This window comes from Talpa europaea (genome assembly GCF_964194135.1).
Source record: "Talpa europaea genome assembly, chromosome: 16".
In the NCBI taxonomy this organism is placed as follows: domain Eukaryota; kingdom Metazoa; phylum Chordata; class Mammalia; order Eulipotyphla; family Talpidae; genus Talpa; species Talpa europaea.
In genome coordinates this window covers 21,041,288-21,059,267 of record NC_140084.1, presented here as the reverse complement: position 1 = coordinate 21,059,267, position 17,980 = coordinate 21,041,288, and the positions used below count along the sequence as shown (strand labels likewise).

Below are 17,980 nucleotides of genomic sequence, written 5' to 3'. Positions count from 1 at the left end.
TCTCAAGTAGCCTGTTTGAGCACACCATCTGTTTTCTGTTGGGACCCTGACTGAGGGGGATCCTTTAGACAATTTTTAAGTAAACATGTCTATATGGTGTTTGTTAAGACTGTGATAAAAAGACATTAGAGGGAGCGGTATAAAACATGGCATCTGTAAGAGCAACGAGAGATGGAAAAATCAGCGAAGACACATGCAGCCCACAGCAAAGGGGGTCGGGGGCCAAGCCATTTTAATCATTTACTCCCCCAAGCCTGGGGTCCCTAACCCCTCACCTGTGTGATGTGGCCATGGGGGCCAGTGACCCAGCACTTCTCCCTGCAGCGCTGCCACTCCTTCCATGGGGGACTGAGCAGCCCTGGGGTAACCCCACAAATGAGGTCACTTCTAAAATCCACCTCCAGGGCCACCATCCACTGCTCCCCACTGGTGCTCCTCAGATTCCACCCCAGGAAACGGGGGCTCTGCCCAAGCTCTGCAGACCTTCTCTTCCTCCGGAGACAGTGGGCTCTTGGGAGGCAGGATCTGTTCATCCCTATGTGCAGCCCATGGTACCCACCCCCCACACATCCCAGTTCATCCATCTTCTGGGGTATTCCAACTTGGGATACTTGGGATGCCACCATGTGCATTCCAGGCTGCCATAGGCAGCTACCGACCTCCCCCCGCCCCAAGATTTATTTATTTATTTATTTATTTATGCAAGCACTGGGTACAGTCAGAAGTGCGGGAGGGTGAGAGAATTCACCAGAGCCAGAACGAGGAACAGAATAGGCAGACTGATGAAGTACACTGCTGAGAGGAGCAGCGGGTGGCAGGAGAGGTCTGCGTGCCATGTGGGACCCTCGCCGGTGGCCGGGGATTGAACTAGTGCTGCAGAGGCTGAGGGCAGCTTTGCAGCCCAGCGCTCAACTGCTGCGCCAGGGACGAGGCCCCCGACATATTTCTTTAATGTCCATCTCCCCACCAGAGCAAAAGCTTCCTAGAGACCTGCTCCCTCACTCATCAGTGCCTATCATGTTGTAGGGACTCAATAAAAACTAAAGGTCCACAATGCAAATGATTCCTGCACCCTAGCAGGACGGGATGCAACCTCTGGTTTGCTTATGTGCCCTATTCTCCCAAGACGCAGGTGGGAAGTACAGCTTCTGAGCCAGGCAGGGAGGGTGAGGGAGGTGTGGCGGGTGGCATTTGACAGGAGTAGCCTCCAGACCAGAGACCACCTACAAGATTCCTGGTCCTCAGCCACCCAAGGAAGTGACAAATTAGGCGCCACCCAGCCCTGCACCCCCCCCAAAAAAAAAACACAAATCAGTCAATAAATATTTCCTGAGCACCTACTATGTGCCCAGTCCTATGCCAGAAGCAGATATAGGCATGAGAAAGACAGAGCAGGACACTGCTCTCAGTGGGTAGCTTTCTAGTGCCAAGGCAACAGTCCAAGAGCAAATCAAAAAAGTAATAATAACTGCCATGGAGGAATTAAATGGGATGATGATAGTGAGGAAAGAAGACCAACTTCAGCGGGGGGAGAGATGGATCAAAGAAGGCAACTCTAAGTGGTGACACAGGAACTGAGACCCACAAGGAAGTGAAGGAGCTGTCCTATGGCAACCTGAAGGAATATCCAGGTGGTGGGCAGAGGTGGTGCAAAGGTCCTGTGGCAGGAATGAACGTGGCTTACCCAAGGTTCAAGAAGAAGAACTGTGTGGTGGAGGAGTGGCCAGGAGAGGCACAGCCAGGTCGCTGGGGTGGGTTCATTCTAAGTGCAGCAGGAGAGGGGCATTGCCAGGACAGAGCTGACCTGGGGACAATGCCGGGAAGGGGCGAGGAATGCCAGAGGTAGATGGCAACCGTCTCTCTTCAATTTCCCTACTTTTTGCCCTTTGGTCACCTTCCTCCCACCTCCAGCTGCACCTGAAGCTCAGTACCTTCCCACCCTCAGAAGGGTAACCCCGTCACTAGGCAGCAACCATACACACTTCTCAAAGCCAACACTTCCGGCACCCAGGGTGGCAGGGGTGGAGGGAGGGTCCACCGTGTGTACACCCCCAGATCAGTCACTACCCCCTACCTGCATAGCTGCCTCACGCCCTCCATCTTCCCAGATGCCCCACAGAACAATGATGTCATTTCCAAAGGCAGCCAAATTCTAGCCAGTCAACTCCAAAATAAAACTGTTTAACACAAAATGAAGCATTTTATAATCCCCTGTACATTTTTCCCTGAGTTGGCACACACACTGTTTAAAAGCTCTGCCAAAACACTCAACCAATAGTTTAGCTTTATTTTAGACCAGTGCCAGAGTTACATTTTCAGATTTCCTTGCTCTTTTCCTGTTCCGAACCCTTGCGTGCCCCCAGTCTTTGCTGTGGCACCCCGAGAACTGTCTGCTCCTCCAGGCCAGGCCGGGCAGGGTATGCAGCACCCGAGGGAAGGACAGCTGTGCCCCGCTGGCCTCATTCCTTCAACGACACATACCAGGCAGCGGAAGACGAATTTAGTTGGTTTCTCGTTTTGTTTGGGGATGTTCTCCATGTGTGTGTGTCAGGATGTCATTATAGGGAAGCCGATTACAGGATCTTGGGGTTCAGAGACACCTGAAAAATTGGCCAATGCCAACCCCTGTGCCCCCAGGCCCATATCCCACTTACCAACCCCGCCATCGTGTGATGTGTTCATCTCCAGGCTTTTAATGGTTCTTGTCACCAGGAAGTTGCTCCTTTTGTGTGGGTCAGAATGGATGTCCCTGTGGCTTCTAGAACCAGTCCTGGTTCTGTCCCTTGGTCAATGAAAGAAGGGACCAGGGGTCTCATCCCTGCTGCCCCACTGCTTTGGAGCACAGATTTGACCAGCATGCCCACTGCACAGCCCCCTCCAGTAATATGTCTTAACCAGATGCAAGAGTGAAAACAGCAACTGGGTAACTGACCACAGTGAAACTGGCGGGAGGGACTGGCCAAGCTCTTACCTGCCCCTTAATTCAGGTAACCTACTCTGGGATCTTCACTGCTCAAGGTTAAATGATCCCAGCTCCTTCCCTCTTTGGGCTGCTTTTGCCTAAAATTTCTCTGCCAGCAGCACCCTGATTCCTACTGAGGAACAACTCAGGATCTACCACTCAGAACACTTGATCTGACCCGAGCCAAAAGCCAACGCAGCATTCATCAGAGTCAGGAGATGCAGGAAAACTGGGTCCTGGGGTCTTTATCAGCATGCCTGGATCCAGCTGCACCTGAAGCTCATCCTACATCTGAAATTTCTATTTACATGAGCCTCTGAATTCCCCTCCTTCACTAAGCAAGCTAGGGTTTGCTTTTCTGACACGGGCCACCGAGAACCCTAACTTCCCAACTCTCAAGCATAATTTTGGGACCCCCCCCCCCACATCTTCCCCTGAACTTCTCTCCAGCCATGGTTTCTCAAGCAACACATGGAACAGAGAGCACTCAGGTCCTCAGCCTGCTGTGCTGACGTGGCCTTGGAGTGCACCGGCCGTGCTGGCAGCGCACTGGCTGTGTGTTCTCCCATCCCATACTGCTCACGTGGACCTGGGCCCGCACTCACTACATCACAGAAGGGACCAACCCATTCTTTAGAACAAACAGTTACACTATAGGTCAATTTAGGAATCCCTGGCCAAAAGCAGTGAGGGGCCAGGTATTAAAAAATATCAGCTCTGGGCCTCCCCGGTGGCGCAGCGGTTGAGTGCTGGGTTGCGAAGCTGCCCGCAGCCTCTGCAGCGCCTGTTAGATCCCCGGCTGCTCCCCAGCCACTGGGTGAGGGTCCCACATGGTTCGCAGACCTCTCCTGCCGCCCACTGCTCCCCTCAACAGTGTACTTCGTCAGTCTGCCTGGTCTGCTCCCCCCTCTGGCTCTGGTGAATTCTCTCACCCTCCCGCGCTTCTGACTGTACCCAGTGCTTGTATAAATAAATAAATAAATCTTAAAAAAAAAAAAAGGTGAGAAGAGAAAAAATAAAGTTTAAAAAAAAAAATCAGCTCTAACATTCTTCATGGGAGGGGGAGGAAAAGGGATCAAAATAGGGGAGGGAAGAGCAAAAGAGACTATGGTGATGGTTCCAGAGTGAAATGGTGGTAGGAATTTTATGGGGAATTTACAATGATGTAAAAGATATAAATAAAATAATGATAATAATAATAAACATGGTAATTACATTTTAAAAAATCAGCTCCAGAAAGGCAAGTACTCACTGTTTTACCCACTATTTAATCCCCCATGCCTAGAATAGCCCCTTGCTCATAGTAGGTGCTTAAAATATGATCCTATGAATGAATGAATACACACCGGGGGCCGCTATGAGTCTAAGGAACACATTTTTGCTCTCACCGTCATTTAGTTTGGTCTTTGAGGTGTCTGGAGTTGTAGGCTAAGGGACGTGGGAATAGGTCATCAATAGTTCTCAGCTACAACAAAGGAATCTCATACAAGTCCCCTCCATTTGCCTCTTTTACCCCAAAACCAGGTCAGGATCCAGCTGGAGGCTATTTCTATCTTCACCTACAGGCATTTCCCAAAGCTTTTTCAAACCTCAAATTGGAGGTAACCGAGATTGATTACTCCGAGAACACAATTTTCAGATCTTTATACCCAACAGGATCTGGAATTAGCAGCAGCACCTCCAGGAGAAAAGCAACAGGGCTTCCGGAGGGGCTTTGTGTCTCCTGCCCAGGGGTGAGAAAGGTGGTAAGAGGGGCCAAGGGCACAGAACTGACAAAACTGTAGACCTTGACGGGAAAGGAAAGCCGGGACCCCTGAAAAAAGCTCCACGTAGCTGGCCCTGAGTCTGCAGTGACAGGATCGGGAGCTATGTGTGTATACCCTGGAGGAGAGGGGTCAGGGGAGAAGGACCTTATCACTGAAATATCTACAGAATAAAAAACAAATCTTTTATTGTGACTTTAGCTGCACCCCATCTTGGCCCTGAAGCTGATGGTGGATAATGCGACTTCTGGGGACAGTGGGTTTCCTGGGAACATAGCCAGAGAGGTTCAGCACAGCAAAATGAGTTCAGCCTCCTGGGCATGCCCCCTGGCACCAGAGTCACCCAGGTCCAAGGACCAGACTAACCCAAAGGCAGCCATGCTGGCCACAGCCCAGACACCATGTCCTGGAGGCCCAGCCACAGGAGAATAACAGCGGCAAGACTCACCCTTGTGAGGACACACAGGCAGAGGTTCCGGGCAAGAAGGGAGGGCCAGTATCTGGGGTACACCCAGGGTAGGAGCACAACTTCCAAAATATTTGCAAGGATTCAAAGGTCAAAGTCACTCCCCCATAAGAAGCAAAGAAAAAGTCCAGTCCAAATGGGATGAGGCTGGTTTTAAGTCCAGAAGCTTGGTGTGGGTCACCCCAGCAAAGCCAGTGAGCCAGGCAGCAGCTCCACCAATGCCCCCCACCATCACACAGGGAATGCCCAGCAGCCCCCACTCGGCCTGCACCCCAGGAATCACCAGAGGCCCTCGGCAAGACCACCACCTCCTCTGACCTTGGACAAATTCTGCCTCACTGAAGAGCCGGGCCCAGTCAGTGCTTTCAGACTGCACTGGGGCTTCACGGAGGGTCAGGGGACTCATGGAGGGTGGCAGGCAAGTCAGCACAGCTCTGCATCTCCCAAGCCCTGTAACAGAGCCCCGTGCCCCTCATGGGACTGCTGTGTTTGAGCATACAGTTGGAAAGCACTGAACTAGAAGGTCACTGAAGACTCTGCGCCTGAAATTCTGAGATGAGTTCATTACATACTAGCAAAACCCAAGTAACTGGACTTGATAAGGGGTACCCAACAATCAGGCATTTAACTAAATGTCCATGTTTCCGGGCCACCATCCTGAGGAACCCCCCTCCCCAACTCACTTCCAGTAGTTAGTTTGGAGCTCCCCCGACTCCCTCAACCCAGAGCCTATCTAACAGCATGCTGTGTCTCCCCTGGGCCACAGGGAGGCCCTCCACGATGAGCCTCAGCACTTCTCTCCTGGCATAGGAAAGTGGCTGTTCTTTCTCCTGATGCAGTGGGAAACCTGGAGGGGCTGGGTTTTTCTGTGTGCTGTGGGGGTTGTGGAGACACCCTTGAGGTGTGTCCTGGGAGCTCTGGGGGTCATGCTTGAAACCAGCTTACTTCTCAGTTTCTTAAGCCAACCAATCCTTTTTTTTTTTTTCTTTTTTTGCTTGTCAGTTTGCATTGAGTCTCTAGACAGCGCATGGTAACAGCAGACCTACTATGTGCCAGACAACCACAAACAGCAATTTCACCTTCCAGCTAGATTAGCCATTTCCTATTTACAGGGACTCTCTCTCTCTCTCTCTCTCTCTCTTTCTCTCTCTCTCTCTCACACACACACACACACACGCACGCGCGTGGTACAGTATATGTGTGCATGGTATCACTACTTGCTGACATGACAAGTACCCTCTAGAAACTTCAAAGGACCACAGCAGGCTGGACCCAAACCACCTCAGGAATACTCTTGCACCCAGCCTGAAGGCCACTGGCAGTTTCCTTTCCCTCCCGGGACCTGGGGTTCCTGCTGGGCATACATCCTGGGCCCAGCAACAGATAACTTTGATTGCCACCAAGAAAGGCATGGAAACCAGGGTCCCACCAGCAAGGAGCGGCCCAGCCCCAGAGTATGCCCAGGATCTGCTTACTGGGGGCATCCCCAGCGGGGGGCAAGGGGCTACAGCAAAAGCATTCCTGAAGTCACCCACCACCCTTGGACACAAAAGACCCCAGGAGGCTCAAAGACTCAGAAAATCAGCAAGGTGGTGGAGCCAGCCAGCCAGAAAGAAGTCTTTCTCCACCTCAAGAAACAGACATCGACATGGTTTTTCCCATGAAACCAAAAGAAATGTGGATTCTTCCCACCTTCGCCCCGCTTTCCGGATTTGGTGTTCAACATTGGAGAGACCTGCAGGCTCAACACCGCGAGAGCAGGGTTCGCCCCACGCAGTTGAGTCAAGCATGTTGTGTAAATCTGCAGACTGCACAGGAGGTGACTAAGAGCGCCAGCATCTGAAATTCAACTCCTCCCACTTAACCGCCAGGAACCAGGACCCAGGCCTCAGACAGCACACCACAGCCCTGCAGCAGCCCTGCAGATTTTCTGGCTTCTTCCAAGGGGGACTTGAGAGGCAGGGAGCAGGCAGCATAAGGAAGGTTCCCCTCACACCCATCAGGAAGACCCAGACTGGCCCTGAAGCCCATCCCTCCCAAACAGCAGCACATTACCAGCCCACAGTCAGCATCTTCCAGAAGAGTCGTGGGGAGCGACATCACTGTACGTGAAACAACTTTCAAAGATACTAGGGAAGGAGGGGATTTTTTTTTTTTAAGATTTATTTATTTATGCATACAAGAATTGAGGTACAGGCCAGTGGTATGGCAGCGTGGGGAATAGAACAGGCAGGTGTACTGAAATACACTTCTGAGGGGAGCAGTGGGCAAGGCAGGAGAAGTCTGCTGTACCCTGTGGGTCACCTCCCTGGGCGGGGATTGAACTCGTGCTGCAGTGGCTGCAGATTGCTTCATAGTGCTGTGACTTAACCCCTTGCGCCACCAGGGAGGCCCAAGGGAGGAGATTTATGACGCTTCATCTTATAAGTCAAAGACAGTGTCTCTGAATGAATCGTTCTCCACTGCACTGAGTTACCTTCTATTTAAACAGCTCCTACATCCCTAGCCCCGAGAAGGGTCCCTGCATATAGTACATGCTTGATACCCATTTATTGTCAATATTCACTCGTTGAATGACTACTGAGTGCTGAATATTGAATACTGAATGTTGAATGAACATCTTCCTTCTCTAAACCACCCCCCTTCTGTAAAACCCCGCCTTCTGCACACACATTAACTGAAGACCTACTAAGTCTGGGCACAGACATGGAACTTCTATTCTTGTCATCTACCTCAAGCCCCTTATCCATGCCACTTTTGCTGTCTACCTTAATATGGACATCACTTTACCTCATGGAGGCTTTAGTCTCCTTGCGAACAAGATCAATGAACACCTACTATGTGTTCTAGCCACAGGCCAAGGTTACCCTAGGGTGTATATTTCAGATCCACCAGTATTTCTTTTTCAGGTTCCATTTCTGTCCTTTGCACACAGGAGATATTCAAAATATTCACAGACCAGTGTGGCGCCAGCCAATCCGAGTGGGTGCCGGTGCTGGGCAGCCAGCCTGAGTCCTGCTTTTCTGTTGATTTATTGGTTATTTTCTTAGTGTTAGTAGGAGCCCCTTATACATCAAGGAAAATAATTTTTGTCTGTGATATGTGTCTTTCGTTTGATTTATTGTGGCTTTGGCAATGCAGACATGCTTTGTTTTTATATAGCTGAATATTTCTTTTATTTTATGGCTCCTGGGTTTAGGGTTATATTTAGAAAAGGCTTCCCCACTCTGATGCTATTATGCTTTTTTTAAAACTCACTTCTGTTTTCTCTTAATATTTTCAAGTTATCTGTTTGTGTTTTGATTGCCAATCCCTTTGGGATATGTTTTGGTGTTAGGAGGAGGGAGAGATCCAATTTCCTTCTCTTAGCCTGGTCACCACTTCCCCCCATCCCTGTCCTGAGGCATCCTCCTGTCCCCCACTGATCAGCAAGGACACCTGTCCCAGACACCAAACGCCCAGCTCTCCTCAGGTCCATTTCTGGTCTCTGTCATTCCCCTGGTCTGTCCCGCACCTCTTAGAATCCTATGGCTGGTTACCAGCTCATCCCTGCCCATCGTTCCTATTCCTCTCTTTCAGAATTTTTCTTCCTACCCTTGCAGGCCTCCTTTTCCACATGAACTTCAGAATCGGTTTGCCCATCTCTAAATATATCCCATTGTTACTTTTACTTGCTAATATTAAGTGAATGGACTCATTTAAGAGAAATGGACTATTTACAGTATTGGATCTTTCCACCCAAAAAACAAGTCTGCCTTTTCATTTACTGAAGTCTCTTTTGAGTCCCCAGTAGTTGATTTTGTTCGTGTGTTTGTTTTTTCCAAACATTCAGCTGCTTCCTGGCTTATTCCCTGTCCTTTGTACATTCTGTGGCTAACATAAGTGGGACCCTCTCTTGTTCTGCCCTCCAGCTGGATGCTGGATGTGGGGGTATTCATTGTGCTCGAGCCCCCAGGCCTTTTGCCCTGCAAACTGCAGGCTGACACCACAGGGCTGCGCCCGCACCCCATGGGCAGAAGGAAATCGAGCCCTGCACCTGTGCACTTGGCAGCGCATTGCCCAGCCGCTGGCCTACACCCACTCCGTTTTGCCCAAATGGAACCAGAATGAGGGGTGCCCCAAGCAATGAGGCAGGGAGGGCTCCACTCACACCGCTGGAGCAAGAGAGGCCTGAGCCGACACACAAAGACCAGCTCTGGCCAGCCAGCTGCAGGAACAAGGCTGGCAAAGGTGCCAGCCTTCACACAGCCCAGCCCTGTAATTAGGGCCCACGGTCACTCTGGCCACAGCTGAACAAACCAGGGTGTAATTAACTTGCCACCCGGCTTTTTACACAGCAGCATTCACCTTGGCCAGAAAGGGAGGGTCTGATGTTCCGAAGGAGCTGGGGAAACACTCCTTGGTACCAACTCAGGGAGAGGGACACGCAAAGGGGGGAGCAGTGAAATTAACCCACAGGGAGCACACTGTTTGCTGTTGCTATTTGAATAAATTTCTCCCTCCCTTTTTTTAAAGTTGAGCATTCAAATAAGCTGAGACTGTCTAGAATTTATTTTGAAATTGCTCGCCATCCCCAGTCTGGGTGCTTAGCACAAGGTGTTCAGAGTTGGAATTTAAGCTCAAGCTCTACAACCTTGAGCAAACCTCCCCTCCAAGCCTCAGTTGATCAGTTTGTAAAATCGGGAGGAATCGTGAAAAGTAGGAGCTCCCTGCTGGGACTGCTGTAAAGACTTGGAGAGATCACTCCTTCATTCAACAAGCACCACTGTGCACCAAGAGCTGGGTGAGGATGTAATGGGCAACACAGCAGACACAGACATGGCTCTTGTCCTCATGAAGTCCAGCAGCGGTTAGGAAGACCACAGAATCACAGAATAATTACAGAATCTGATGAGCCAAATGGACAATGTTGGGGTGAGGACTGGAGAGATCACTCGAGGAGGCTGCGGTGCAGGGGAGAGGGGTGTGCCGCAGCAAGGAAACTGGCCTGGGTAGAGGGTAAGGCAATGGCACCCAAAGGAGAAGAAACCAATGCTCAGCTCTAACCTGATCCCAAAGGCAATTTCTGATCTGTGGAGCAAGTGCCAGGAGTGCAGAGTTAGAAACCTCAGTCCTTCTAGAAATTCCATCTGCCTCTCCCAAGCTATAGTGATAACCCAAGTCATGCCAGTGATGTCTTGAGCATAAAGACCAAGGACTTCCAAAAAGACCTCCAGAGGCTCCTGCCAGGAACCTGCCAGTGTCCAGGACAGGCACACAGACACCTGCCGACAGCCCACTCCTGGCACAGGAGCCTCGCTAGGAAGTCAGGTCTAACCCAGGACGACTGGGTTCTTGGGCAGTTGGGCTCATTCATTTGGGCCCAAGCAGCAGTCAGTCTAAATCACAAAGTGTCCTTAAAAGACGGTGGTTGTACCAGGAAGCACTAAAACATTCCACCAGAACCAGACAAATGCTCACGGTGACCTGCTTCAGTGACCACATAAAAAATGGCAATCAGCCACCAGCTAAGCCCAGCCTCTGGCACCTGCTTCCATGGTGCCCAGAAAGTTCTCAGAGATGCTTTCCAAAAGATGCTCAAATCCTCCCAGCTCCCAGAAGACACCGAAAAACACCGCTGCAACTATTTATAGGGCCCTAACTGGCTGGGCCAACATTTCATAAGCCATGTCTGTGTGAGCTTCAGCTCACACCCTGTGCCGACATTAAGTTAGTGAGACCCGAATTTCTATCCTCCACTCACACAGCCACCGAATGCTCTGTACATTTCTTCACTTTGTGTCCACAAACGCGCTGCATTAGGAACAGACAAGGCCAGCACAAGCATCAAGTCAGCCTCCAAGTTACAAAAATCATCTACTAGTCTACATGTAAAATTTTATTATAGTACTTTAGACTATTTATTATATTATATCTAGTAACCCAAGCTTCATCTGCTTGAGGAAAGCTGTTTAAAAGAATTGCCCCACCCCACCCCACACCCAAAAAAAAAAAAAGAATAATGGAGAAGACCCCATGCGGTGTGGGCGCCATCCAGAAAACGTCCCATAGCAAATGCAGGATCTAAAAGGGGGTGCACCCACCGCTCCAGCCGGGAGCTGTCCCATGGACGGGAGGGGAAGACCAAGGAGGCAAGCAGCTGTTGGGGTGTGAGGGTCAGAGAAGATGAGGTCTTTGCTTATTTCAAGTCATAAGGATGCAATGCTTGAAGCCTTGAGGGTTTAAGGTTGGTTTCACCTCAGACATGAGAAGGAGACAGTGAGAGACAGAGAGAAGGAGGGAGAGGGAGAGAGAGATATGAACAGGGCTTGATGGCACTGTCTGCATTCCCGAGCCCACACTTCAGCAACTCTGGACCCAGAGTCGGGTCCTGCCGGGCACAACGGAAGGACCATCACTGGAAATGACGGTTCTTCGGTGTAGAGTCCCTGGGGTCTTCCTTCTGAATGTCATCACCACCATTCTGGCAGGAGCTCCCCCTTCCCTGGTGAACAACCCTTCCCCCTTTAGAAAATCTCCAAACCTCAGTTACTCTCCCAGATCCTCACCACCACCTCACCCCACCCCAACAGCCAAAGAAAGATATAGAAAGGACCAAGAGGTCACTCGGCTGAAACAGTTTTAAAGAACCACATTCAAGATCGCCCCCCACAACACACCCCACCCACACAGTGTCTCCCCAACATGCCTGCTTCTGGAAGGGCTGGACTTCCTGGGAACACCTGCTGGGGGTGGGGGAGCCTGCTGCCTCCACATTCCAGCATTGACAGCCCTCTGTGGGGGCGAGGGTTGTTCCAGGAGGGGACAGCAGTATTGACAAGTGGCACTGCCCTCAGGCCCCACATTCTCAACAGCAGAGACAACCTGCCTTCCCTCTAAACAAACTCATTTGTTCCCTCCAAAACATCTCTGAGCACCCAGGGCCTGTGGCCTCAGCAGAGCATGGCCCTCCCTGACACGGCCTTTGTTGGGCTGTCAAGTGTCCATTTCCCCCTCTGCATTGTCCCTCTGTCCGCCTGAGTCGCCCCAAGTACAGCTACGGGATGACCCATGACAAGCGTCTAGCAGACCCATGAGTCTGGCCTGGGAGGGCCTGCAATTGCATTTTTGTACCTGTTTCAAAGCAGAAGTTAATTTTCACATAATATCTTATGCTACAGTCCAGCGTATAAAATGAACCTTTTAAGGTGAATTACTCTGACTGCTGTAGGTGCCAGAGGCCTGTCAGACAGAACACCAATAGCCTCGGGGACACAGTTTGATAATCCCACAGTATTGAAGGATGTGGAGGCACCCATTCTGAATAATATGTATGCAGTTCCCAGGTTTATCCTGACTTTTTAATCCTAAGAACCTAAGAGTGAAGGGGAAATACCGCCTAACATATCTCTCCCATGTTAGGGAGAATCCCAGACTGGATCACACCTTTAGTGGGCGGTAATGAATTTCTTGGGGATGCTATTAGGCAAGGTATTTCCAGGACTCTTTCAAGGAATTTCTGACTCCCTTCTAATGCTCCAGAGTTTGGGGATATCCCTGGCTCCACGACCCCAGGGAGGTCGTTAGTGGGTTCCTATTAGAAAGGAGGCAGGAGTATCGGTGGATACCACCAGCATCCCTAAGGATGGCTGGGGACCCTGCAAACGGGACTGCCATGATTCAGTGGAAGCCTGAGGCTGTCAGAAGAGGCTGCCCTGGGAGGAGAACTGTGCTCAGGACCAAAGCACAATTAGCTACCATTTCTTATTTCTGGCACAGAACCCCACATACAACTCCAGAGTCCCCCGTTTTCCCTTCTCCACCTAGAAATGGTGGGCCCTTTTCAAAGGAAGGTGAGAGACACAAGAATCTATTTGATTTTGGAGAACAGGAGGAAAGGGTAGCCTAAGATGGGACCTAATCCAAGAGCTGCAGAAACCCAGGAAAGCATTGCTCAGTACAGGGGACTCTTGATCAACTAGCCAAGAACAGCATGTTCTTTTATGTTTAGAAATAAAGACGATAGGGCCTCCCCAGTGGTGCAGCAGTTGAGCGCTGGGCTGCGAAGCTGCCCGCAGCCTCTGCAGCACCAGTTTGATCCCTGGCCGCCGGCAAGGGTCCCACATGGCGCGCAGACCTCTCCTGCCGTGCCCGCTGCTCCCCTCAGCAGTGTATTTCGTTAGTCTGCCTGTTCTGTTCCCCGCTCTAGCTCTGGTGAATTCTCTTACCCTCCCACGCTTCTGACTGTACCCAGTGCTTATATAAATAAATAAATAAATCTTAAAAAAAAAAAAAGAAAGAAAGAGGATAGCTTTTCATTAAAAGAGCAATTGATTATTTTTAAGGTAAGTGATAATATTTTATTCTCTTTATAGTTAATTAAGATTCCACCTCACTTATTGGCTAAATCAAAAAATACATCAGCATCTATTATTTTCTCTAATAAGAGAGTCTATTGCACAGGATCCTGAAGAGGTCCTGGCTTGGTCACCTTGGTCAAGCAATTACCTTTCCCTCTCAATGTCTTAGTGTTTCTAAGATTATAAGTAGTCATAATCATCCTCCTGTGGTTGAAATATTGAAATATCACAAATTTCAAATGAGTTTGGTTTGCAGAGCCCCAAAAAGTCCAAAACTGCAAGAATCCTCTTGGGCCTACTGTTTTTTGTTATCTCTTCCCTTCAAAGTTTGAGAACAGCGATGTGATATAGCCAGAACTGCGCAGGTATGGCTGTCACTAGAGGAAAAGTCATAGCCATGTTCTCCAACCACTTGGCTTATAAACTTCCAAGATGGTATGAAAAGTAGGGAAGCAAGGGTTTTGTATTTGTATCCCAACCTGCTTCCAGCCAGCAAATTTCCTCCCACCAAAAAAAAAAAAACCAAGAGATCCCCACCACAAACTGGCATCCTAAGGGTGTCATCAACAACCATGATTAAGGAAAATATCTCAGGATATCTGTTTAAGGATGCTTCACATGCCCACAAACTGAATCAAGAACCAAGTCAAGAACCATGTCAACCCCACCTCTACAGCATGGTTGTCACACCCCAAGAATACATATGACCCAAACCTCCATCGCACCCACCCCACAAGTCCCAGACACACAGAAGTCTTAAATTATTCTTAGAAATCTGTGGCCTTGTCCACCTTTTTGAGGTAAACGGAGAACAGGGCTATAGCAGATCTGGCAGAAACTGCTGCCAGCCACGCTTCTCCTCATGCTCAGGGAAGTGGGAGGCCAAGCACAGAGGTAGAACCAGGGCCCTTTCAGCACGAGCCTCTCTTGGCCTTTGAATTTCTCCCCACCCATCCCAGGCCTTGCCTTGGCACTCACTCCACGCGACTCTCCACACTTAAGCTGCTTAACTTTGCACTAACAACCTCTTAATTGCTGGGTTTCCACAAAAGCCTTCTAGAAATCTGGGTGCAGGCCCGCCCACTTACGGCCCTCATACTATGGAGTACAGCTTGAGGGAGGAAGGGAGGGTCGGGGCACCTCCGCCTAACGCTTGTCTGCCAAAAAGCTCTTGCTTTTATTTTTTAATTTTATTTAAAAGCCGGATCCAGGGTACCCAAGACACCACAATAAAATGACATTAACTGTAAAATTACATTATTAATTCTTTAATCTCACTTGAGGCTTCAAGCTGTTGCTATGTCCAATTATCCATATAACCACCTGTCAGAATCCCGGAGCTATTTAGCATTACCTCCAGGACAGCGGTGGGCCCGATGGTCCGTCAGGTCTGCCAGAGACTCGAAGTCCTGCTGACAGTGATCGCAGGTGTAAATTGACTCATCCTCCATGTCTTCATCGTCCTCATTTCTCTCCTCTTGACTTGTCACGCTGTTCCTGTCTTCCAGCGCACGGCTGGTTTTTCGATCACACTCCGGCTCTCCTTCTAGGCCTCCTGCCAACAGGAAGAATACAGTCCATGTCAGCTGATGGGGTCTTGGGAAAGGGTTTTAAAAGAGTCGCCTGGCATTTATTAAGATACATTTAATTACTCTACCTCCCAGGGTCCATTATTCTTGACACCTCTCAGTATATTAATATATGGATTTATTTTGTAGCATGTGGTGCCATAATTCTCAACTAGATTCTTTAATTCTTGGTGCAAATCTTCTAGGGGGATTTCCTGTCATTTTCCCTCTGTGCGTGGCTGCTAGGGTTGGGATCCATTGGGGTAGTGAAAATGCCGTAGCATTTTGTCTCCTAAAAACCCAGTCTCTTACACACTTCCCTAGAGCCTGTATCAGCTACTCCTAACTCACCGAAACTTTTCATCTCACCAAAGTCTTGCAATTTAGAGGTAGGAGAGCTCTTAGCAGCTTCACCTTCTGCACAACAAACCTCTCAGGGTAGTAATGTTGGCTCAGTGATTCACAAAGATGCCCTGATCCTAGAATGTGTCAAGGAAGCACATGTGTTTGCAGGACCACAGTCAAACCCCAAACTTAAAATGCACCTGAGAGCTCATTTACACCCTCGGATCAGCCAAGACTAGCCTTGGGATTGTTTAACCAATTTCTTTAAAAGATGATACCTACTCCCTGCTTAGCACTGTGCACACCAGTGGGCAATCTGTACAGTAAAGTGAGTTCAAAATCATGACAATGATGCCTTGCTTTTGTGTAGTGTTCTATGATTCAAATCACAATTGCATGCCTAGAGTCCCACCTCACAGCCTCATACAGGGTAGGGCTAAAAAGAGGTACAAGTGGTCCTGTCCCCCCAGGTCGTGCCCCATGCCCTCAGAGAGGGACATTGTTGTTATTCCAATTTCACAGGTACACAACACCTGGCATCCTGCCAGGGGGCCGCAACATTCCCAGCACCCTACAGATGTTTAACTCAACATCCTGACTCCTGTCTACTGCACTTCCCTGCACAGCTGTGGGAAATGGAACACAACCTCAATCTGAAAGATTAATAGGACACATCAAGAACTTGTAAATCAAAGTGCTAAGAAAGCATGGTAAATATAGCAGGAGAATATATCAGTAATCCCAATAAATGTCAGTGGATTAAACTTGCCAATTAAAATACAGAGACTCACAGTGGAAACTCAAAGTGCGTGTGGTCTCTTTCCACAGTCTGTCCTGGAAAACAGATCCACCTGTTCAGAAACTAACAGAGATTTAAATTAAAGAGACCTCTATTATGTATAAAGATATATCTGTCCATTATACGTGCCAGCAAACATGTGAGTCCACGTGTGCGTTGCACATAGCATTGCCATGACAGAAAAACGCTTGAGCACAAAACCTTTAAACCCCCGAGGGCTGGTCGCCAAAGCAAGAAAGAGAAATGAAGCAAAGAATGTATTCGATTCGTAGTGGAAGCCACAGCTCTATAAATATATTTCAATTTAGAAACAGATAACATTATAAGGCTCTATTTCTCCCTTCCGCACAGAACACGCGCTTCCAAGCACTGACATCAAAAACCAGAGAACACGAATCAGCTCACCCGAGAGCCAGCTGCCGCCTTCGGTGGCGGGAATGTGGCATGACACGCTGCTTGGAACTGCACGGAGGCAGTAAAAATCAATGTTTCCATTTGTGGCCCATCAAAACATCTCTCTTCTTACCAATTAGGGGATGTACAATTTTTAGGTTCTTTTATTATCAAAACACGCCAACTCCTGGCAATACAGAAATCCCATTAAAAGCCAGGCAGCATATTTATCTCAAGAAATCTGATCTGCTGCGGTGGCGACAGTAAGAAATAGAAAGCAAAGAAATGAGAAATATCATTTGGAGCCTTCAGTGCTGTAAGTCATCACACAACCATGGTTACACAATCAAGTACCCGTCTCTGAAATTCCTAGTTTACAGTCTCTTCCCTTAATAAAAAAAAAAAAAAAAATGTTCTGAAGGGGGAAAAAAGAACCATAATTCCAGCTTTATCTACTTCAGCAACTCTTGAGCTAGTAAGTTACATTCAGCACCATGCCTGTGCTACTTTACTTAACACACACAATTTAATAGACATATTTAAATTATCCTCTTGTTATTTTTTTTCTTTGGCCATATTTACTTGGCAGCACTTTCCATAATAGCTCGTCTAATCCACAACTGGAACCACAAACATTACAATGTATTTGATCTCTTTAAATCTGGTACATCCTGTCGACTCACGAGTAGATAAATCAGAATGTCAACTCTTGGGTTTTTATAAGACAAAAACCCATAAAGTCATCCAAGAGCATAAATCTGTTTTAAGGAACTGTCACCTCCCCTGCCGCCAGCTACTAATGGGAAGGCAGGGTGACTGCACAGAAAGAGGCAGGAAAGAGGAGGCAGCAAAGGTTGGGACCTCGTCATCTGGGGTCCCAAGGGACCACATGGCTAGCCATTCTGACCCTCAGGAAGCCAGAGGGGGACTACTCAGGGGTCTGAAGAAGTTTTGGGGAGTGGAACTCTCCTGACAATGCCATCCCCCAGGGCCCCTCTGCTGTTAGAATTGGGACCCCCAGAACAGGCAACCCTTCATCCCCCACGAATTTTTGAACCTCACAATAGGGAAGAAAAGTAAATGGGATTATTTTTTCACTTGCAGAAGAGACAATGGGGCTAAAAGAGGGAGACGGGTCACCCAAAGCCATGGCGAGGAACTGAACCCTTCAGTCCTGATGGTAAAAGCAAGCCCTTCCCCCAGGCCCCAGGGACTGCTTGAACCCCGGGCTCCCCAGGGTCCAAGAGGTGGAAGTTCTAGGGACAGAATAAAGGCGCCCACCCTCTTGGGAGCACCCTGGGCTGTTCTGCCTCCAGCCCCAACCTGACCAGCTGCATGGTAAGCC

The 17,980-nt window shown here is 49.1% G+C and overlaps 1 protein-coding gene across 1 annotated transcript in view; it reads right to left on the bottom strand.

Moving 5' to 3' along the window:
* ZNF423 (zinc finger protein 423) overlaps positions 1-17,980 on the bottom strand; it is a gene marked incomplete at both ends in the record, with an annotated part of 285,025 nt that overhangs the window by 166,424 nt on the left and 100,621 nt on the right. Inside the window, one exon of the mRNA XM_084256847.1 lies at positions 14,885-15,085. Coding sequence (XP_084112973.1) covers positions 14,885-15,085 — 201 coding nt within the window. The remainder of the gene's footprint in view (positions 1-14,884; positions 15,086-17,980) is intronic.